This window comes from Aythya marila, assembly GCF_965140915.1.
Source record: "Aythya marila genome assembly, chromosome: 7".
In the NCBI taxonomy this organism is placed as follows: Eukaryota; Metazoa; Chordata; class Aves; order Anseriformes; family Anatidae; genus Aythya; species Aythya marila.
In genome coordinates this window covers 28542694-28567523 of record NC_139048.1, presented here as the reverse complement: position 1 = coordinate 28567523, position 24830 = coordinate 28542694, and the positions used below count along the sequence as shown (strand labels likewise).

The 24830-nt window shown below is 38.4% G+C and overlaps 2 protein-coding genes across 7 annotated transcripts in view; one reads left to right on the top strand and one right to left on the bottom strand.

The window, feature by feature from the left end:
- Positions 1-24830, bottom strand: part of WAPL (WAPL cohesin release factor) — a 156487-nt gene that overhangs the window by 117405 nt on the left and 14252 nt on the right. The gene's annotated exons all lie outside the window — the stretch shown is intronic.
- OPN4 (opsin 4) lies at positions 1610-24280 on the top strand (the record flags this gene model as incomplete). The annotated part of the gene is made up of 12 exons (XM_082765276.1): positions 1610-1753; positions 9170-9312; positions 11120-11253; positions 13044-13247; positions 15129-15300; positions 16206-16370; positions 19074-19181; positions 20350-20530; positions 21879-22031; positions 22597-22665; positions 23134-23172; positions 24089-24280. The coding sequence occupies 12 exons, from the start codon at positions 1610-1612 to the stop codon at positions 24278-24280; spliced, it is 1704 nt and encodes a 567-aa protein (XP_082621402.1).

Genomic DNA, 24830 nt, shown 5'->3' with positions numbered 1-24830 from the left:
GCAATTAGCCATCTCTGAGTGCAGCTCTGCCTCAAGCCACAGCTAGTTTAAACCAAGTTTGGGTGTGCCTACCTAACTCTGCAGGGCAGGGATTATTCGATGAAATCTCTCTGCCTGCCTCTCACAACTGGTCTGCTAATAATTATTTTTAAAGTCTCACGGTTTGACAGCCTGTAGAACCTAAAAAGTCTCTCATCTCGTTGCTGCTCAGTGGCCCGGTGATACAAGATAAATGCTACCTTACTTAAATGACTGGCAATGAAACGGAATCTGCGGCACTATAGGTGAGCGCCTTTGATATGGAGGCACAGGTCACATACATCCATGGTACTGACACGCCTCCTGTTCATACAAAGAAATGCAAACTCTTTTCCCTCAGTTTAAGGTCAGGTAGTGCAGGTATGAATTTAAGGAAGGGTACATGAGAAGGGGAGTCTGTGCAGAGTGGAGGGAACACAGTTCTCCCTGCTAGAATCACAAACTTGTCACAAAGGCTTTCCAGAAACAGTTCACACTGTCTGTTTTTATTACCAACTGCAATGAAGCTCATACCTTGCAGTAGGGTCATTCTGATGTCGGCTGGAAGGCCTGAACCCTGTCACACTCATACTCAGGCTGCAGTATGTGCTAGAACAGCTTTTCCACACTCTGTACCAAATACTTCATTGCAATTAAACTGCAGTTTACCATTATAATGGGCCTTCAGCTGGGAATAGAGTAACTCATAACTCTGTACAGTGCAACCAATGTTAAGGCAGATGTGGGTGAATGAGAATCTGCTCATGTATGACCCAACAAAACACAACCAAAAAAGAAAGCAGACAACTCTTGAAACAAATGTTTTTTGCTGTTCTCTGCGCCTAAGGCATTTGCGTGTGTTTTGTTTTTTTTTTTTTTTTTTTAAAGCTAAAGAGCAGAAAAGGATGATGTCAGTGGGTTTTATCCCTGTTTTCTCTTGCTTATTTTTAGAAGTGGACCAACAAATAACCATGACCTAAATTCTACAAGACAGAAGTGCGCACAAGCACTTTGTTAAATATCAGAATCTATTTGAGTTCAGACAATTTCAGCAGAACTGTACACATACATTTTCTTTAATCACTGAGTACAAAAAACTAATTCACCAATACAGTGACAATGAGCAGTAAAGTCTAACATTTTAGAGAGATAGCAAGGTCAACCTTTTACCTTCTTTGTCTTCATACATAGCATTACACTTCAGACATAACTTTGTCAAAGACAACAAAATACCAAACAAACAAACACAAAAAAAAACAACAATACTTTTAAGTGAGCATCAGTTTTATACTGTCATTAAAGTGAAGCCTGAATCTGGATGTAACGAGCACCAAACTGGGCATGTGCAGACGCTGCAGGCTCCTGTATTTAAATGGAAGCTGCTGCTGTTGCCCTTTCCTAAGCTGAAAATGGGGTAAAGCAATCTGAAGCTTTAGTGAGAAACTCTGCACTAGCTCTCACAGTATTCCAGACAGAGGATTTGACAATCTGCTTTACACACACACACAAAATAAATAAATAAAATAAAATTGGCTGACTTAAAATCAGGGGAGAGCTTTGCTTTCTTTGCTACTGCTTAGATTTTGTTCACATGAACAGTCAGCCTATTCGAAGGGGGATCTCTTGTCCCTCTGAGGACCCCAACAGCACCAAAACTGTGGAGTCCCTTGATGTGTGGAATGACTCGGAAGCGGTTGCCTACACACTGATGGACCTGCCTCTTAGAGCCCCAACAGTAAGTGCTTTCTGTCACTAAAAGCTGTAGCAGGTAGTTCTGCTGGTAAAGCTGGCATTTATAGAACTGTAAATGGATATTTAAGGTACATGTGCATATTTAATGTTGTAATGCAATAGTGAACAATCTAATGGAAACTTAAAAACCTTCTTTTATTTCTGTTTTTACCTACTGCAGAAAGGGTTGTAGAAACAGTAGTTTTTGGCAGTTTTACATGGGCAGAAGACAAGGAAGGGTGTCTAAAGGCAAAGTACACTGAATATGTTGCAAACTATAAAAAGAGCATGTTTTTGTAAGTTAAACAGTTGTTCAGCAGTTCAAACACAATGCTTGCTGGTGGTATTATTCAAAATGGAAATCCCCATAATTTCTGTAACAGTCTGTAAATATAAGGAAGTGCTTATGTAAATGTTGTAGAGTTGTTACTTGCAGTTACTCAAGAAAGCTTTTCAGAAAGGTTTTCCAGGTAAGTTCTACCAAAGCTTTTTCTCAGTTGTTAAATGCTAACAGAAAAATTCCTTTGAAGTGTGATGGTGTGAATCTGTGGTAATGACAGTTCAGGATGGAGTCCCTTTGGGTTTTCTAAAAATATTCTGCGTAACACCCCACAAACCAAACCAAAAGGGTTCAGAAATCTCTTCTTGGTTATGTATCTCTATATACTGTTAGATCTGTGAAGTGTTTATTTGGCTGCTGTTCATACAAAATGCTGCTAAAAAGAAAATAACAACAACAAAAAAGAGCCACGCTAGTTTTTAGAGTTTCTGAAATCTGAAATTTAACTTAAAGCATTGATGTGGTCACCCCAGGTATTTTGGCATGAGCCACATAATCCAGTGACTACTTAAAAAAAACACGTGAAAGTTTCAAACACTTCTGAAGTTTTTATGCATAAAGCATGTTGGACCAGGTGCTACAGTTTGATCCTAATTTATAATGAAGCAGCAGTAAATATTTTATTATTTACATACTAATAATGCAGCCTGTTTATTTTTTTAATAAAACCTGGAAGTACACAGTGTATTACAGGAAAATAAACAGAAGTATCCTGAGCCAAGGCGCTTACAAACTAAATTAGATGGATAACATAATGAAAGAGGATAGCAGAACATAGCAGGGAGGGAGAAATGGGACTGGAGAGCACAAAACAAAACAGAAAAGGATTCTGGGGACAGAATGATTCACACTGGAAAACTCAAAATGATTTTTGTCTTTATTCTGCTAAAAGATGAAATTATCTGTCCACTTCTCCCTAGGTCAAGTATTTTCAAAATTTTGCATTTTAATTTGATACCAAGATTGGTTTAGGAGAGTTTCAGGACTGAAAGCAATATGCGCTGCTTGTGGCTGAGATTAAATCTGGAAGACAGGATATAAAATCTGCCATCCAAATTGCTCAATGGGACAAACATCATCCATGGAAAGCCCTGCTGCCTACTGGAATGAGGGCTTAGCAGTTGGCGTCACCCTGCTGAAACCATAATTGAGGTGGAATTGATTACACTCCTCTCTGTGCTGTGTGTCATCACAGGGAAAGTGCCAATAGAGGCAAGCTCAGAAATCAGAGCAAGAAATTGTGAAGACAAGTACTATCAGTTGTTGGAAGACTCTGGTAGGTAGGCAGAACTAAAACTGCACCTAGAAACTCCAGGAAATGACAGTATTTTGGTTCTGATCATTCTTCCAAGCTATATGATTTCTTAAAATGTAAAAGACTTAACGCTACTATTGATATTATAAACTGCACTGTATAAATAAGCAACTTCATTACCAATGTTTGTAGGAAAATTAAGAACAAAGAGACCCAATACATTGCCGAAGTCAAAATGAGACTGCCAAACTTGCCATGTTTAGGAACGGGGCTCTATTCCATTAAACCAGTCATTCTGCAAAACCAGGGACTACAGTTGGAAAGTTAGATGAATGCCTAAGAACAACAACATAGCACTCCCCATTTCCCTTTTCTTGTCTTGTTAAGTATAATCCATCTGGTGTTCAGGCAGGACTAGCTGAAGAATGTCCCTGTCCTAGTCTTTTCTGTTCCCAACTTCTGAAACAATGTCAGAGGAATAAATCAATCAATCAGAATGAAATATGTTCAAATTCTATCCGATGTGGATTTCTTGTTTTCCTATAAACTAAACACTCTTGCCATAGGAAGAATATGAGGAATGGGCTACATCAAATGTGATTTGTATTCAGTACAAATATTTACATCAGTGGCCTTGCTTCTATCATCATCACTCCTAGCTTTAGTTGGATTCCAGTAACCGAGGTCTCTCAGAAGAGCAATTAAACAATGTGTTTTTTTCTTACTCTGAACAAGAACATTTTTTTTTACCAGTAGTAGTTATACCGTATTGTTTGCATGATGCCCTTTTTTCACTTAGACAAAAGTATTTTTTTAATGCCATGGAAGTGAGGGGGCATGAGAACTCAACAATGTTATGTCTTCTACTAGAAATTATTCAGTGGTGAGCTGGTATTGCTGTTTGCTTTCTTAACAATTTTAAAATAGCTACCTAGATAACCTTCTTTTTATAAAAATGTGTATAATAAATACATTTCCAAGGTAGAATAGATGAAGGCATCAAATATTCCTGGTGTAGATTTCATTTTAACCTAGGCAAAACACTTTGTCCTTAACTGCAGAATTTCTTTATCCTTACAACTTCCTTCAGACCAGCCCCTTGCAGGTTCTTGGCAAATTACACACAGAAATGAGTTCTGTTGCACACTGATGCTTTCTGCAACTGGTTGATGTTTACCCCTTCTCTGTTTGCACCAGGCCTTAGCAGAAGGGCCTGCCCACTGCTCTATTCCCGAAGAAATAGGTAGGGTATCTCCCCTTGTTGGCTTTCCAGGAAAGATTCTGCCTCTCCTGCAACCAGCTTTTGCAGCAGGCAGTAAATATAAAGAGGTTCCACGTTGTGCTGCAGCTTACATGCACAAGGCCAGAACAGCAAGGATTTAAACAGATTTCACCAACTATCAAATGCTTCTTTTCTCCAAACTCCCTAAAAGCAGCTCATGATTCTAAGACTCCATCAATGATAGCGAATGATAGCTGAAAACACGGCCAGTTCTGCTTTAGCAGGTTAGTTACAGATAGCAGACAAGCATTCCTTTAGGGATAACAATGAACACTTTAAGAAGGCAGACTGTGTTAAATGGAGTTGTTTCCCTCTTTTTCTAGCGCTTCTCCAAGAACACACTTAAACCTGCTGGAAGAAAATACACTGATATGGAGCAGCCTTCGTAACTTGTTGCCACAGACTCTTAAGGCAATGACAGAGCAGGATTTAGAAAAGGATTACACCTCTATATGAAGGATAAAAATACCCTCCATTATGATTATCCTTTCAAAGGGATAACACTGTTTTAGGGTACGGACCAACTGCTAGGACTCTGTGGTGGAAAAGGAATTCCAACATCAGTGTTCATTATGCACGTTACACAGCTCTGCGAGACACCCAGTCCTAGCTATGTGCAGGCTGGTATTCTGCCATGTCTGCTGGTATGAATCAGTGACCACTTCCCAGCTTCCTTAACAACCCTAATTATCCATCTGATTCTGCAAAACCACAGTGTAAATAATAAATGGCTTGCCTATTACACTTAGAAATTATTATACAGTTCTAGCAAAAGGCCAGTTTTCATACACACCCAAGCAATACTATAAAGCCTGCTTTTAAGGATGCCTAAAATGCCATCCTTGGCTAGAAGATACATTCTCAAACAGACCCTCGGTACTTGCAGTGAAGAGATCGTGTTACATTTCAGTTATTACCTGTATGTCCTCCACAACTTCTCAAGCACCTGTTCTGTTTGCTTCTTTGAGAAATGTGCAATGCTTACATTGATTGTCAGGAAGTTGATGCTTCCCAATGAACTGTTTCCCACAGAATTAGTACTAGTCTAAGCTACCCACAGCACAGTAACCCTGTGGGTATACTGGCACCCAGTGGTCTAGGGCCTCAAATGCAAGTGCCTTTATTTGTTGTCTCAGGAAAGTTGTAGTGCATTGTTCACCCACAGGAAGATGTCCAACCTCTTGGTTTACAGTTCTGCTGCTTTGCTCATTTGGTGATGTTTTGAACCACATTACATAAAACAAGCTGTTTTGTCATATTACTTAGAAGAGAAATAGTAAGTGTTGGTTTTGCCTGTTGATTTTTTTTTTTTAACTTCATTATGAAGTGTATATAGAAAGAAGGCTGAACAGAAGAACATGCAGAACAATTATGTTCTGTGTTAACAATGCAATTGAAATAGTTTGGACAGGTTGAGCATTCACAAAGGACAATTGCTATGGTGGGGATTGCTAACAGTGGGATTTTTTTTCTCTCATGCCACCCAAGTCCTAATACTGGGGGTGACAAAAGAAGATAGAGTCTAAACAAAGCTTATCTGCTGCAGAAAATGAATAGAAAAAAGCTTTGGGAATTGTCTGATTTCTCAATTATCCTGCTGTCCTGATTTTCTCAAACACCATCTTTTCCCCTTGTAAGATGATCTTGAGATAGGCATGTGTTTTCATCTCCTAGTGAGGAAGTCGTATGCATGCAACTCAGGGATGAATCTGAAGTGGTTAGGCCTGATCTAATGCCTTTTGGGTTGGGTAGCACCTTTCTCTGACTTAAAGACATTTTGAATCAGACCAGTACTTCCAATAAAAAGATTGAAATGACTTTTTCTTTTAAATAATCAAACGTATTTCTTGGAGAACAGACATAATTGGATCCTGTGCTGAAAATAACAGGCCTCCAGTAAGTCCATACTAAAATGTGAAGTTATTTCTCTTTGCCAGACCTCTTCTTTCTCTATCTATTTAGTATTTTTTATGTCTTATCACTCCTCCATTATAAATATTATTCTTTTTCACACTTGACATTTTTATTCATTCTGAACTTGTTTCATCCCCGAGTAAGAAGTCTGGAAGTCTTCTGCTGTCCCTTAAATAATCTTTTCCTCTATTGATATTTCTCTGTGTATTTATATTTATCTTTCAAATTTTTCCTTGTCCTTGGTCCCCCACAAATTTCATTTAAATCAAAGCCATTTTAAATCTGTTCTTTGTAGCCAAAACAAGCTCCTTTAGTTGCTTCATTTCTGTTACCTTGATCCAGTTCTGATTAAATGGATAGCTACGGGGGAAAACGTCAGAAATCTCCATTCCATTAATAATCATGATTAACTCTCTGCAGAGCAGCAGTTTAAAAAATGTTTTAACCATAACGGTAAGGGAAAAGAAAATAAGCCCAAACCAAAGAAGACCTGATCCCATTTATTTAAGTTTTATCTCAGACTCTCCCACTTGCTATTCGTATGGGATTTTGTGTTATTCTACTGACAGTGCGTTAAGTGTAGCAATTTCTACATGGGTAAGATGCCCACTGGTGTTTATGATGTGAAGCCAACTTACACTTGCTGAAGGAACCTGAGCAATAAACATCATATTACTGTCATTCAGTCAGCATATCTGCCTTAATGCAATAATAACATTTTGCTCCAATTATAACAACAGCCAGAGCTACATTTTCACTCTCTGAGATGAGACTATTTGTCTAGCATTTCATCCCTGCTAATGAAGAAACCCAGGGAGTACACTCTTCCTGTTGAGGATTGCTGCAGGCAGATCCTCAGCACACAAGCAGAGACAATCTCCTGTACAATTTCAGACACTCCTGGGGTTTGACTCTTGCTACTGGCACATTGGTTTTAAATGTAAACTGTCTCTCTAACTTGAATACAATCTCAGAGATCAATTCAGAGCTAATGTCTGCCCCTATTGTCTGGAAATACTCTTGTCCTTTGATAACTGCGGTGTTGTCAAAGGCAATCATGAGTTCTGCTCTAACTGTGAATGCCAGTGGCTGACACAGCTGTAGGAAGAATGTGAGAACTCCATACCCGCATACCTCTACGTGCTTTCCTCCTTTCCAGACAGCAACCTGCCTTTCCTGGGAAAGAAGGACAGCATATGACAGCTGTACTAGTACCTGTGATGGGAAAGAACATATCCAGCCTCAAAGCATTATTTACACTTGGTACAGGCACAAACCTTGATACAAGCAATTCCCTTGCCCTGGATCCTAGGCCACAGCCAGACTGATGATATTTACAGGAGGCAAGATATAAACTATTCAAGACACCTCCTGGGCTTTTCTCAACTCTGGCATGATTCTTGTAGCCCAGTAGCTGAGGAATGCCATGGCTGCAGCTTGCAGACTTGAATTATGAGCAGTGGTCATGGCATGCCATTCCCGAGTGCCACCCCTGATGAGAAAAACCTGGCTATGAAAAAGAGACAGGATACGTCTGTGCGGATGAATGAGTACAGGGCTTGGTATTTATCATGACTACGTTAGCTGGTTCAGAGCTGATGCCAAGGCGTGTTTAGGACAGTAGCACATGGATGGAGGTGAGCGTTTAAATCTCCTTGCCAGACCTTATATCAAAAAGGCAGCAGAACAGTGACCGTTTGGCTGTCCTCTTCAATTTCTGTTAGGTCATCCTGCTTCCTGGCTGCAGACTTATTGTTTACTTCATTACTTAGCTGGGGTCACTTGGTCTAAACACTCTGCGTGGTTCCTGACACTAAGAAAATGTTTTAAACTATTATTTAAAATGCTGCAGTCTTCATACTTGCCTAGTGAATTTTGCCATGAGTTATCAGTAAGTAAAACACGTTTTCGTCATGTGCTTTACCACAAACTTCACAGGGAGCAAAATAACCTTTCAGTCCAGGGTGAAAATAGGCAGGTGTGCAAACAAGACACATGCTATAAAGTTTTGGTGGTTTAGTTTTTCTAATCCTTAATTTACTTTCCAAAAGACTGTTGTTCAATACTGCCAGCTTTTGGTAACTAAGTCTTCAGGGTAGTTATTCAGTGGGAGAAATGAAATAGCCATGGTGCTAAAGGATTAAATGCAAGTTTATCAATAGAAGGTCATTTCTACTTATTTAGAGAATTCTAAGACAATGATGTTAGAGGACAACAGAAATCACACTTCACAGGTACAGAAACTTTCATTAAAGGAAAACTGCAGACAATTTACTTGTTAAGCTCTGCATTACTTAATGTCAGATCAATACAAATGGTCCCTTCCTGTCTCTCTTTTCTCTTCCATATCCTTCTCTCTCTTTGGGGAGAGAACAGATTGCTTTTCTTCACCAGAAGCCTCAATCAACAATAAACACATAAAACAATGTTGACCTTTGTGCTGCTGATGGCATACATAGTCCCTGAAGATGATCAACTGTAAATTGAAATCAATTAGCTTATTCTGACTTTTTTCGCTTGCTGGCTTTTCACATTCTTGACTGTTTCCCCTTCTACAGAAGCATGTGCCAGTTTATTCAGTAAAATCTGACCATATACCTACATGTATGACTTCTTCTTTACTTCATAGAAGATGACAGCGAAAGGTGTTCCTGGTGCCTTTCCTACAGTGGATGTCCCAGACCACGCCCACTACACAATTGGAGCAGTCATTCTTATCGTGGGGATCGCAGGAACTCTGGGTAATTTCCTGGTCATCTATGTTTTCTGCAGGTATCTTGGTTTAGATTTTTTTTAAATACTGAAATGGATGAACTTAACAGCACCAGAACTGCGCTCTGTATGCCGTGCAGACATATTGCCACTGTAAATGCATTGAGACATTGCTGTAGGAAACAAACTGGCAACCTGCCATTCCCCTCTGAATTCCCAATCACCATGGTCTGGTAGCAAAATGGCAAACAATCACCCAGATATACCAAGTGATAAAAATGCAGCCAGAGCGGAAAACTTTCAGTGAATTTTTTTTTTTGCTACTGGCTAAACAGTTTCTGTAGTGCACTGATGGGATGTTTTGTACCTGCCTCTCTCATGTATCTTCAGTATTTTAGATGTTTCCTTCATCCTGCTGCTTACTTCTCAGTTGCTCTGTTCCCTGTTCCTTACTGCCAATGTCTCTCATTTTTACTTTTTCTAACACTTGGCTTATTTCCTTTCAACAAAGCCACATCCAAGCTTTTTTATCTGAAAGATATTTGATCTCTGACAACAATGATATCTTCACCATTCCTATTTATTGACCCTGCTTCTGCTTTGTCACACTCAGCACTGTGTGGCAGAGCATTGGAATAATGTCAAGCCAGTGAGCTCCTGCTTTATGATTGATCTTTACACATTTCTGTAAACCTAAACAATAACAAATATATGACAATTTGATGGTGTTAACTTGAATCACTGGAATACAGACCAAATCAATTTGGGTCTTGAATCTGAGTTTATCTGGTGTAGTAAATGATAGGTTAAAAAGATAAAATGGCAGCACGTTTGCCCAGGCAATCTCATATTTTCTGTTTCAGCGTGTGCATTCAGAGTAGGTACCAACACTTCAGTGTGAATGACATGGCCTTAAGAACAGATAAGATGCTGGCACACAGACCAGATATGTGAGACAAGGATGAACTAAGTGACCTAGTGTAGCTCTTTGGCTGGTCCCACACAGGAAGTCCAACCGTGGCAGTTGTGGTTCCAGTGGAGGACACAGCTTGTCTTCATTAGAAGATGCTATAAAGACAAAAAGGGACACTGATAGCAAAGTAACAAATGTATCAGAAGTTCAGAGAACACATTGGATGCCTACAAAGCCGTCTCAAGAAATCGAGACCTATCATTTATTCTGATAGGTTTTTTTTCTGTGTAAGACCAAAAGTTTGAAAAAGGAGCTAAAACAGTTACAATGAACCCCTATTGGAGGTGCTCTCAGTTGAGCTTTTATGTGTACCCTTTAAGGCATTGTACTATAATATTATTTGACCTGCATAAGCTATTGATATGCTCTAGGCTAGCTACAGACCTCTTCAGAATCAGTGTCTGGGCAAGTGGAATGCGTGTCATAGAGCAGAACTGATGTAAAACATAATGTTTGGTGTGGTACCTAGTGAGTTTGCCTAATCCCTATATTTGGAAGTCACTGCTCATAAGATCAGTATCAGGGAGATATGCACTCCCTTCCTGCAGTTCAACACGACCCAGATCCAGCAAATCCATAGAGTACGTCAGCTTTAATTTCCTGTTAATCATGGACATGCAGTGCACTGGGTCAGAGTATTTAAAGACAAACATGCTTTATCCCCATCACTGAGCTGGTTATCAAAACAACCCTCTAACATGCACAGGAGTGTAAGGGTGTAAAAGTGAGCCTTGCGTACATTCTCTCACAGGAGAAATGAGAAGCACTCTGCTCTAGCTTGCTCTGTGGTGTGCCTTGGTGTCAGTGAAGCTGCCAAGGCTCACAGGAAAGAATAACAACGTAATTAACACTGAGTAGTGTTTAGCAATATTCCTTCTGATCTCTTCTTTGTAGGAGTAGGACCCTTCAGAAGCCAGCCAACATATTCATCATCAATCTAGCTGTCAGTGACTTCCTTATGTCCATTACGCAATCTCCAGTTTTTTTCACCAACAGTCTCCACAAACGCTGGATTTTTGGTGAGAAAGGTTTGTATATTTATTTATTAATTATAAGAAATCCCAAATATGTTCTCACCATAGTGCCAGTTAACTTACAATTCCCTGGGGTACACTTGCAATTCATAGGATGACAGAAAGGTTTGGGTTGGAAGGGACCTTAGAGCTCATCCAGTTCCAACCCCCTGCCATGGGCAGGGACACCTGCCATCAGACCAGGTTGCTCAAAGCCCCATCCAGCCTGGCCTTGAACACTTCCAGGAAAATTACACACATGAGATATGACTGAGACACGGGCAACATAAGATACAGGGGCAGCTTCCTTGCCAGCATTCTTCCCCAGTCATCTCAAGTAGTTACTGGCAGAGTCCTGCAACAAAGAACCACCAACTCAACACACAACAGCTTAATAATTGTTCTAGATAAACTGCTCAGGGACTTGCACTGGCAAGCTTAGCAAAAGCAAGTTTTCACATCAAAAATGCTAACTGAACATTTCCTGTAAAAGAAAAAAAAAAAATGTTCTTGAGGGAGTCGGTGTTAATGTATGATTTACAGAAAACATCTGGTCATGGTTGCATGAGAACAATTGACTGGACTGCACAAAAAGCTGCAATGGTACTTAAGAAAAATATCAACTCTGATTCTTGTACAAACCAGGTTACAATCTAAATAGCAAATATAAAAGGAAAGATGATATTAAGGGATTCAACCACAAGGGATAGTACAGATTCTGTCAGCTGCCTCTTACAAAAAAAAAAATATTAAAACGGTCTATCATATTCAAAGCTGCTCTTTCTTATTAATTTTTATTCACTACCTTTCTCACGATTTAAACTCTATAATAATCATAATGCACAGCCTTCAGTCTTTGCTGAATCATTCTTCTCTTAATTCTGACCTTTCAGAACCTCTGATCTGGCAGGTAGAAGGCGATGCACCTGCAACAGAGTCTGAAACCCCAGGTGAAACATGCACCACTGGAGTCAACAGCAAATCTGCTGCAGACTTCAATAGTGGAATTTTCACCTTTGGTATAAAAGGTGCACAAATCAGTCCTAAGGAGCCCACAATCAATAATGTATAAAAAAGTGTGTTTGAGGAATGTGCTTTCATTCTTCCTCTATAACTACAGTACGAGGAAGACAAGTCTTTGCCTCTTTAATAGGTATTGACAGAGAGGAATATGAGACATGGGGTTGCTATTTCTGATGGTCTTTTTTTTTCTTTTTAAAGCAAACAACACTTCCATGAAGTGTTCAATTGCACATGTTAAGAAATAATTTAAAAAAAAAACAACAAACAACAACAACCAAAAAAACCACAACTGGCTTCTAATTGTGATTTGAAATATTCAAACAACTTCACTCATGAATATATTCATAGGCTGAATATTTACTCCAGTTACACTGACTTTGAGATGGAAATGACTCCATGATACCACAGTTGCTAGAACACACTGTAGAACAAACTAGCTGTTTCTACGGGGGCTGAAGTAAAACTAGAGTTACACAAGACATGGGACTGCTGAAAGGTTCCCACTAGGAACATCATAAGTCAATGAGTGAAAATAGATTAGGTATTGCTGTCTCCAGCAATCGAAGCAAATGAAATCTTTGAAGTTTATCTCCATGGATAATACAATTAGCAAGATAAACAGTTGCTTTGAAATAGCATTACAACTGCTGCAAAGCTGAAGTTCCATTGCTTATGAATTCCAGAAGACATTAGTTGATAGGAAACATAGACTTGAACCTCCCAGAAATAAATTAGCATGGGTAGAATAATTTCACTGCTACTTCTGTCATCTTCATTGAAAGGCTGTGAGCTGTATGCCTTCTGCGGAGCTCTTTTTGGCATTACATCTATGATCACTTTGATGGTGATTGCCTTGGACAGATACTTTGTCATCACAAAACCTCTGGCTTCTGTTCGAGTGATGTCAAAGAAGAAGGCCCTGATAATCCTGGTAGGAGTCTGGCTGTACTCTTTGGCGTGGAGCCTCCCACCCTTCTTTGGATGGAGTAAGTGAAATGGAATACAAGTTTTTTTCCTCATATCATTGGATTAAGATTGGTCTGCTACAGGTATAGGAGGGGGTGAATAAATGGCTTGCATATTAGGCATCAACAAATCAATTTGAGAAAAACTGATAAAAAGCATATGGAAACTGAAGATCTCAATCAGAAGAAAAAACACCCAGTGCATATGAACAAATTACATGACACTGGCACTTCTCCTTGAGCTCATTATTTATTGTAAAAAGAGTAGGAGATAAAATAAAGGTCAAAATTATGAATGGTGTGCTTGTCTATTATCCTCTATCTACTTTTGTTGAGTTAAACTGAACTATATAAAAGTGAAATAGATACATTTGTATTTTTCCAGATGGCTTTTTTCCTTCCCAGAGGTGCTGTGTAAGAGAGTGGTGGCAAACTGAATTTCTTTCTTCATATAAAAGAGGAATACAGTCTGAATATTTTGTGCAAGTACATCATGAAAAAGTCTTGACTATATTATAGATGAGCAAACAGCACTAGGTGTCGGTCACATTGCCCACTCAGCCAATGGTATCTTCATTAAAGCTTCCGGTAGGGGTGGCATTTAGTAATAATTAACCAATTTGCTTTTGTAAATGTTAATTTTATGCATGCAAATTGGAACACGTATACAGTATCTTGATCATTGCCACTTGTAACAAAGACAGTTTCTGTTATTCTTCCTCATCAGATCCATCTCGGCACCATTTATTTGTTTCCTATGAGTCACCAGTTTCAGTCAGTAAGTCAGAATGAACTCATCATTCAAAAACTCCAGCCCATTATTGTGTTCCCTAATTCCAGAATAGAATGTGTCAGCTCAGCTGAGGTAAGAATATAGCGATGTTTTTTCTTCCCAAAGGATGCTGCAACAAGCTCAGTTACTGAGTTGAGTTTTAGTAGATTTTTGTTATTGTCAGTCTGGTCCCCCTTAAACATGAGGCATGTTTAAGCAGGCAAACCTCAATACTGGGAGAAGCATCCTTCAGTTGAATTGAGGCAGTATTAGAAGAACAAAATGACAATACAGTCTTAGATTCTGGAATCTTAATGGGAGAAGGCAGCATAATTACTTGAAGGGTGTTGTTATCTTATAATTAGGTTCTAATAGTATCCACAGTACTAACTCTCACGCAATAACTGGATGCATCTGAGCACATCTGGTGCAGTATTTTCGAAAGTTCAACAGAAAATACCACTGAAAACAGTGAAAATTAAAATACAAAGGAAAAATAAGTTGCTGCTGACAATGTCTTTACCTGTTTGACATAGTTGCTCTAAGAAGATTATGTTTTATTTCAGGCAGAATATTATGCATGCATGACATTTTTTAACCATGTATTCACCTTTATTTCATGACAAAATTCATTTGACCTGCACACTAAATCACTCTCCTTTGCACAGTAAATTTCTCTAATATGCAGAAGTTTAAAGAAGTAGTAGCTATAGCTTCATTTTCAGTTTAATTTCACTCCTTCTTTCTTCTTTAGGAAGAAAGCAATTTGAGTGGAATTGGGCATATCTGAAAACAGCATGGGTCTGATCCAAGACCAACTGAAGTATTTGGAGAAATGCCCTTGGACTGGGTTCAGCTTTAAATTATAACAAAGAATGGAAATGAAATGGTTCAGTTTTCAGATCTACGGAAGCCTTAGACTGCTAAACTTAAAAACAATAGGGCAACAGAATAAATGAAAATAAAAGAGTTAGTTTAAACAAAGAATCGTGTATCTTTTTAAACTCTCCCCTACAAGAGAACAGGTCTAAATCCCATGTTATTCTGAGTATCTTTCTCTAACTTTTGCATTCAGAATGCTCAATAAGAATCACTTCATGGTTCATGCCTTCTCCTGCCATTCTTTCTAGGTGCATATGTTCCTGAAGGTCTGCTGACTTCCTGCTCTTGGGACTACATGACTTTCACGCCATCAGTCCGCGCCTACACAATGCTGCTTTTCTGCTTTGTCTTTTTCATTCCTTTAATTGCTATCATATACAGCTATGTCTTTATATTTGAGGCTATCAAGAAGGCAAACAAGTAAGTAGCTAACAGTCTTAAGTTTTTATTTATTTGTTTAAAATGACTGCTTATTTTCTTAAAACAAAGATTAACAAAAGAATTTTTTTTTTTTTTTTTGTTCATATGTGTGACTGAGACAGGAAACAAGAGTTCTGTCAACATGGTAAGAAATATGGTTCTTAGAAGGGCCATTCAGGGTTCTGAATTTACACCAGAGCTGTTAAGGATTCTTGCTAACGATACAGAAAAGGGTATGAGTAGCAGCCTCAGAAATCAGAAAGATGAGAAAGGACTATAGAAATTAACGAACTCTAACAGAGATTAACCAACTCAAACAACAACAACAAAATACTAAAGGGACATCAGAGACGCCTAATAACTGAGTATAAAAACTATTCCACAGAAAAATGGAATTAAACTGCAAATTCCATGTTTGACAAAGAGTGAAAAAGAGATAAAAATTAATTACAGGTCTCTGAAACAAAACCTACTGCAAAAATAAAGGCCAGGGTCTGCCACTACATTGATAATCTGCAGCTATCTGTCCTGTAGATATCAGCACATCTAGTCGCATAGCCAGAAAGGGCAGAGTGACGGTATGGTAACACACTCTGACTTACAGAAGCAAAGATTTCTCTAACTATATTTAATAAATTGGGTATTAAGTTAATTGGACAATGCTATGTGTGGAAATTCTTCTGGTACAAGACTTTTTTTTTTTCCCACAGATTTTTGCCATTGATTAGTCCAACAGAAGTACATTGAATTGCAAGGGACTGGTCACATACATATAGAAATATACAATAAAAGTACAAGACTTATATTATAAAATAGTGTAAGAGTAATTGTTGCCACATTTTATGAAGTAGTTTGTTTAATTCCCTATTTCTGTTTTTTTCTGTTTTATGTTTATTTTCCCCTAGGTCTATACAGACATTTGGATGCAAACATGGAAATAAAGAGTTCCAGAAACAGTACCAGAGGATGAAAAATGAGTGGAAGCTGGCCAAGATTGCACTGATTGTCATCTTGCTTTATGTCATTTCCTGGTCACCATACTCTGTTGTTGCTCTGGTAGCTTTTGCTGGGTAACTATGAATTTATCAGCAAAGAAATATTCAGTGAAAGCAGAAATTGTGAAACTGTGAAAGACAGATGAAAGTCAAAGATACCTGTCAAGTCTAATGCCTGAAGTGCATTAAAACAACATATTCAGGAGTGACATTTAACAAATGAGACACACAGTGACTGTGATTTTTTCTTAGTTCAACTTTTCAAGAAGAAAAAAAAAGAAAACAGGAATAGGAAGGTTATTACTAGCAAAATAAGAAACTGCCAGTGATTTCTGCATGTAGATTCTCTATGCTTGCACATCTGAACTATGTTAATTTTATTTAGCACCAAAATGCTAACTAGGGGAGGCAAAAAGATTCACCCAATGGAGATTCTTTCTCCACTTCTTCTATTTACAAAAGTCCATTCATTTGCTTGTGTTACATCAAACTGCTGAAATTCCTTACATGCATAAGCAAACTCAGACAAGTACATACTTCCTTTGGGGAGCTTTCTGGTGCTCGATATAAAATAGAGTAAATATAAATCACATAAGCATGTTCATCTAATTACCAGTGTTTTATACAGTACTTTCAACAGAAGTGTGATACTATTAATGCAGAATTTGTACACAGCATTGTTGTCTGGTATTGCTGGGGATCACTGGGGATGTGAGACCACTAGAGATGGATGAGAAGAAAGAAGACACAGAAATGCATCACAGCTACCTTGCAGCACTACTTGCTCTCAGACACATTAAAAAAAAAATAATAAAAATGCTTTAAACTAAGCATTTTAGCCATATAGAACTGTCAGGCTGTTCTGTAAGATTCAGCATCTACTTTAGGATGATCAAGTACCTCCTGAGCTTGACTTTTGCCCCACGTCTCATACTAAAATCTGAACAAATGGCCAATTTTATAACTGTGCAGTATCTGACAAATGAGCATTTGCAAATTTTGCTCATAAAGACAGCTGGTGAGCAACACATCTTCACTCAGCTTTTTTCTTCTATTTCTGAACTATGCTTTTGGGGCAATACTTCCGGGATTTTTCAGAGATTAACAGACCAAGCCTGGAGGCCTTCTGTTGCCTTTTATTACAATGAACTTAGACAAAAATCACTGCGTGCCAAAATATGGAAGTCTGTGGCTACTGTCCTGGACTAAAGACAGAGCAATATCTGACAGAGCAACAACATACCCCAAAAAAGAAAGAAGAATCTTAACTCCTTCAAAAAAATCCTTTATAAGATTCCCCCTGTGGAAGGGGACTATTGAGCTAGAACACAGTCATGATCACTAATACTGTTGATCTCCGGGTTACATTAAAGTTGTACTTTCTGCAAGTGGTTAAACAAAATCTTTCGTTGTTATTTGTTTCTGTCAGCTGAACGCTCTGCCAGTCTCACCAAAGCTGAGGTGAGACTCATCTCATCTCAAAGCTCTCATCTCAGGGTCTAAAACTCCATTCCATAAAGGTCATACTGTTTTGTGGTCTCCAGATCCTGTGAAGAATTACTCCTCTAACCAATGCTTTGAAAGAATGATTGGGATCAGCCATGTTAATTATTGTATTAGGAAGAACATGTTTCTTGGACAATTCTTATCAGAGAAAAACTATAAATTAGTGGTGAAATGGCATCTCACCATTTGGGCAGCTGACAAAATGGTTCCTGTATTACCACTGGCAAACCATTTCCTCATCACAGAGCGTAAACATAGCCATAATACGATGAAAAATGTCTTTACCAGGATGATGAGCTGCCACCTACTTCTGCAATCCTCTTCATTGTTTGTTTGCAGCACTCATATGAGAGACCTTCTGAGACAGGATAATCTGAGCATTTCAGGAATACAAGTGGGAATGCAAGGCTAAGTGAAAGGCAGAACTTAGACTGCCTTCTCAGGAAGAAGAGCTGTGACAAAGAAAGAATGATATTCATGGAAGGAAAGACTGACTTAATGGGCCATTTCACTTAGAGCACTTTCTACCAGTGCAGGAAGAGGTCTTCATAGCCCCTAAGCAGGTCCACGGAGAAACTGCCTGCTAGAAACCACCTGTGAAATGTTATTGTTATTTTGGTCTGAGCTGTTCTATTGACTTTCTTCTGACCCAGACTCTGTGGGCTACTTCAGGCTATCTTCAAATGAATTGCCTGACAGGAGCATGGCAGATGGACATCAGTCATAATTTCTGTATACTTTAGAGGCTCATAACCTGTATACATGTGTGGCCACAGTAACATAAGCCAAACGTATGACACCATAAGACACATTCCCCTCCTCTATTTTAGATCAAATCAGGCAAAAAGCAAAGTTTGAAAAGGAAAAATGATTTATTAATTATCCTTCCTTATAATGCCTCATTCTGCACACCCATTAGGTTATCCTAATTTAGCAAGTACATCTGCTGAGTTTTGAACAGATAGATACTCTGATGAACACACATTCACTCACTGCAGGAAGACTTTGTCCCTAGGGTAAGCAATACAGGGGTTACCTCTGAGTCATAAAACTGAAGTGCTGCAAGAGAAGCACCAAGAAGGTCGCCTTTCTGACATGCAATTAGGCTGGTGCTGATCCTTGCAGGAAAAAGATGTAAAATTTTGCTCTCTCACTGTTTGGAGGAGCAGTGATTAGGGGTTTTCATCAGTGTGTAACTGCATATATATATATATATATATATAACTATATGGAGCTCAATACTAAATATATAATCCATTTGCATTACTCTAGGTATTCCCATGTTCTAACACCCTTCATGAATTCAATACCAGCTGTGATTGCCAAAGCTTCTGCCATCCATAACCCTATCATTTATGCCATCACTCACCCCAAATACAGGTAAGTTCACTTTGTAAGCTATGTTTAATATATAGCAGAAAATATCAGACAGTAACTTTGTCACTTAAGGGACTAGTATTTGAATTCTGCTTCACCTGTTCAGTCTACCTCTGCAAGACTGCCTTCCCCTCCCCAAGAAAACTTCTCAATGCCATATAAATGTCAGTGGAATCTGTACTTGGAACAATTTACTGTGCAGATGGGATCTAGAGATGTTTATGGAATGCTGATCTGTACTTACAGATCACATGATAAAAGATAGAGACTTTCCTAGCTCAGAGAAAATCGTTGTAAATTTTTGTTAACTATCTTCATGAGAGAGCCGGACATCTGTCAGTGTTACAAATAGCAGTTTGTTAAACTAACCAGGCCAGGGAGGGATGCAATTTAGTAAGTCAAGCCAGTCCCTCACTATTTTGTGTGTCTTCCCACCTTTCTTCAAGCTTCCATATTTCAGATAGTATTTCCTCTAGCTTGTAACATCTAGGGTCATTACCACATTGAGTTCAGATAAAGCCTGTGGGATCTGATGGATGGCAGTAAAGCCATACGTACTCTTTTGTTTCACCCTTTACACAGACCAATGAGGGAAGTGGATGGAGAAGAGGCAGACGCAGACTTCTAGGTGGAAAGATTGACTGGGAGGGAGAAAAAGCTGTACAAAAGATTTTCCTGCAAAAAGATTTGCTGCATATGAGAAAAAGAATACTGTAATATAACTACACATTTTGTACTACTCTACAGATACCAGGCAGACAGATGTGCAAGAGGAAGCTAGAATAGCTGCTTAGGAGAAGATTAAAATAATTCATTATGTGGTACTTCTGCAAGGCTCAATTTAAAGGGACAGAATTTTATTTTTGCCCTGATTAAGCTGAAAGCAGATAAAACATCATTTTAATAGCTCCCTTCGGTTCAAAGAATTGTACTTTAATGCCCTTGTCCCTGCCAAGCAATAAATTTGAATTCCACAGAACACTGTGAATAAGTGATCTTGCAGGGTGATTGTTTATGAGACACTGGATATCTGGAAAACTCTTTATTGTGCCCAGTAATTTTCCAGTCCATGCGGCATAAGTCCATCTCTCTGAATAAATGCATTGTTTATGATGACTGAATTTTTGTGCTAACAGAAAAAATCTGACTGGTTCTACCTCTCATCCATTAGAGCAGCCATTGCAACATATGTTCCCTGCCTTGGATCCCTGCTGAGAGTTTCTCCAAAAGACTCACGATCTTTCAGCAGCTATCCCTCCTCCAGACGAGCCACTGTAACCAGCCAGTCTTCTGAGATAAGTGGGCTGCAGAAAGAAAGAAGGCGACTATCTTCTGTCTCTGAAAGTGAATCAGTAAGGAAGATGCTTCCCATACACACACTGCTAATTGCAGAGTAATTAATCTTCATAGTCCTTCAAAATGGTAGCTGCCCTAGGTTTTTTATAAAGCATTAAGCATATAGGCATTATGGTACCTATTACAAGTGCTCCAGAAAAAGTCAAGGGTCAAAGTGAAACTAAAGACAGTAAGCTGACATGTAAGAGTAAAATGTAGCTCTTTGATTCCTTACCATTTGTGACACTGAAGGAAGGGTGGAAAGATGGAACAAGAGGAATTTTAGAAAGTAAAGGAAGCTCAAGAGTCAGAGCACCCTTGAAAGCCTGACCATCCTTCTAGGAGGGTACTTATCTGACCACAAATTTGGAGTCCGGACACACAAAACCCCAAACTTCTTGTCACTAAACAATTGTCTAGCGAAAAAAAAGTTTTAAGGATACAGGTAATGCTTTCTGAAGGTGAAGTGGGAGGTATTTGGAAACATTAATCATCAGACATAGATAAAAATCAATAAATGCATTGAAGAATTGTTTTCACAGATGACCTCAACACCTTGCTGCTGCCAGTGTAAGCGAAGCCAGATGTCTTGCACAGCAGCTGGAAACAAGGCGAATATTTGGCATCCCAAGTTCTCTCTTGCTACCCAAAGTTACATTAATAACTCTGTAATTGTTTTAAATACAATTCTGAAATATATGAAAAGGCCATTATTTTCTCTGTGATTATTTTTCACAGTCAAGGTAATCATTGTATCTAAGCAGTCAAGCTCTACATTCTGACAGTTGTTTTTAACAGTGACATTTCAATTTCTTTAGACACTATGTTCTTTTAACTTAGTTCAATTAAAACGTAGTGAAAAGGCGGACAGAGTGAGGAAAAGAAGGTAGTTCAGAGAAGAATGTTTGACTCCTAAGAAATTCTTGAGTTTTGGTTTTTGTTTGTTTTTTTTTCCCCCTGTATGTTCTCCCATTAACTGAAACACGGTTTATAAATTAGAACTACTTCATGGAACTAAGTGTTTCTAAAGTGACTGATCAGGTATATTAGAAAAGTTTCAACACCAGTCTATAACTGAATGCTTTTTTTTTTTTTTTTCTTTTCTTTTTTTTTAAAGTTTTGCAGTGGATTCTGTAGAGGAAGAAAAAGCCAAACTTGGTTTAATAGACTTGGTGATTTTGTTTGTATCTCTTTTTAAGCAAAACATTTTATGAAATCACATGTGGCATCGTCTCTGTAAAAATAATATTTATGCACAGTCTGTCTCTCTTACAGTTTCTGTTTAGGCAAAACTGATTCTTATGATACTATCTGGCCAGAAGTCTAAGAAAGCTAAAGTGATTGTTTTTGCTGTATTCATTTTAGGGCTATACTGATATGGAAACGGATATCACCAGTATGATCTTCAGTCCTGCTATCAGACAGGTCTCCTATGGAACGGGCAAAGACACTGCCGAAACTAGTAACCTAAGAACCAAACCTAAACTTCAAAGCCATCACTCTGGGATTTTTGAGAAGGTAACAGAATGTATAGTATCTACATTCTCAGACAAATAGTAGGCTAACAAATCTGCACATTTTATCGTAATTAATCATGAAGGTTCCTGCCTAGAAGATGGGACTAACCTATGAGTTAACACAGTAAGTAATGTCTTTGAGGCTGTAAAAGGTCATCAGATTTTTATTTCCCTGGTTCATTATTCAGCTTCCTTGTTGCATTTCTGACAAGCAAAGGAGCTGCTATATTGAACTACTGAACTTAGCATCTGAACGGCATGTTGTCTTGTGTTTGCTTTTAATTGTATATTCAGTAATATTTTTATTTCCTTGTATTTCCCAAATTACTCGATCCATCTTTCTGTTGTCTCACCATTTGCTATGAAATGAACACACAGTGAGAGGTAAAAAACAAGACTATATTCAGGACATTCCTATATTTGGTAGTACAAGGTTACGTGTAGTATATTACTACATTCCTCTTCTGTTCCCTTTCTTTTCCCCACCCTCTGTATTTCACATTTGTAGGATATGGTGACATACCTATACATCATTTATGTCTTTCTTGTCTGTGTTAATTTTTCAGGCAGCTGTAGATGCTGATGACATACCAATGGTGGAATTGAATGTTGCAGAGTATTCCACTACACCTACTGTAAGAATTGTTATTTAAATATTTGGCATGGGTCTAACTAAGGGAGAGAACAAAAACTATTGACACTACCAATCTCTGAGCAAATTAAGTTACTCATTGACATGTAAAAATCACACAAAACTCCCACCAGAATACAGAAAATAAGACCACAGAGAATAGATCACTGCTGAAACTAAGCAGAGATTGATATAGAACACATGCACTACAGCGTTCTCCTGAAGACCAACTTAAAAAAAATTTGAGGTGTTGTTGTTTGTTTTTTTTAATTCAGTAGGTTTCCTGATGATGTCTGTGATTTCTTTAGTGGAGTGTGGAAGCATTATTTTAGGATACCTTTTTTGAATAATATACAAAGGAAGCTGAGATAGCCTTTCAGATAGCCATCCCTTTGAGACAGCTGTAATCTGTGGCAAGTACCACTGTGCAAAGTCACACTGGTAACTATTTAATGTTCTCTGTTTTGGTTAGTGCAAAACAGCACAAAAACGCAACATGGAGGAAATACAGGTAAGTTTTTGAAACGTGCCATACCATTTCTTCAGTAAGCTCTTGTCCTACTGTCTCTCTCTTCTTCCATGTAGCATGTAAAGCTTCTGTGTAAAGCCATGGCATACTGATATACATGTACATACATATATATATACATCACAAGTGAATCAACTTGCCTTAATTCTTGACAGACAGGGAAATAAGAGGAAGAGAGTTGATAGGTGAAGAAAAGCCAGTTTTACCTTTGCAGTAATAATCAGAATGTAATATAAACATTCTAACCATTTATTGTTAGTAGTAATTCTTATAAGATAATAAGCTAATGCTAGCCTGGTCCTAACACTCATTTTTTGGTCCTGTGCTACTGAAAGCTAAGCACTACTACTGAATATAAATTAATCTTTCCCTCAATTCCTGTTTTCAGGAATCCTGTTTTCTATTCTCCAATTGGCTTTACCCTTCAAAATATCCATGCTGTTTTTCCTGAGTTCTACATCATTTCTTGCCCCAGTGAACCTAAACTGGTGCCTTGTCATCTATCTAGGTTTCTTTATGGAGGGACTCCTTACATCACTGAATTCACAGACCACCGGAGCACATTGTCAGAACTTTTTTCCACAGTTGAATGTGCTGCCATTAGCCTGGTGTTTCATCAAAGTAAACCAGATTGTTAAGTATCAAATGCAAAGTCTGTGCTTCATTATATTATCTTATTTAACTTTTTTTTTTTTTTTCTCCTCATGAGATCCTCATGAGGCATTGCAAAAAGTGTTCAGATCTACTTCTTTCTCCATCCTTTCAGTTTGGCACTGAGATGGTAGTAGGGATTGGCAAAGTGCTGATCTGAATATGTGCCATATTTTCATAGATGATGCCATCTGATCTCCATGTAGCTATTTGTTTTCCATTTCTTTTAAATCCTTGCATCTTTTAGAGAGGTGAGTGCCTGAACAGTATTGGACCAAGAAAAGGAGAGCCTCGCCATAGACCATCTGCAGCCCAGATACCCAGCATTATAGTAACATACAGCAACGCGCAAGGTGTAGAGCTTCCTTCTGGATACAGCTCTGGTTTCCTAAGCCCTAAGATCAAAAGCCACAGGCAGAACAATAACTCCAGTAGCTGAGTGGTGCAAGACAGAATATCACCTTAGCTACTACCTCTGCAAGAACCATGGACCAGCTGAATCCAGAAGACCTTCCTACATTGTTCTGAAACACTCCTACAAACACCCAACACAAGACAAGCATGGATAAAATCAAGGGGAGTAACCTGTTCAGCATCAGAACTGTCTCCAGTGGTTCACTTCTTCATCTGAATCACATTGCAATTTTATTATTTCTTCTTTATGCAGCTCATAAAGTTATTTCTTTCACTTGGATTTTACTCTTAGGTATACTCTACCACATCATGGATCCTACCTATAAGCCTACTACGATTAATTTGAGAGGAAAGGACAGTATGAGATGTAAAACTGGCCTTTGTTCACTTACTGTGGTTTAACTTCAAAGCTATTTGGGGAAAAACTTACTTTACTTTCTGGAGATGGTTTCTTCGTTAGTGAAGTTTGTCAAGCAAATGAAAACTTAATCACACAGTCAGTGCTCCCTTCTCTCATTAATAACACATTTTCCTTCATTTTCTTGTACAATGCGATCGAAAGGTAATGCACTTGA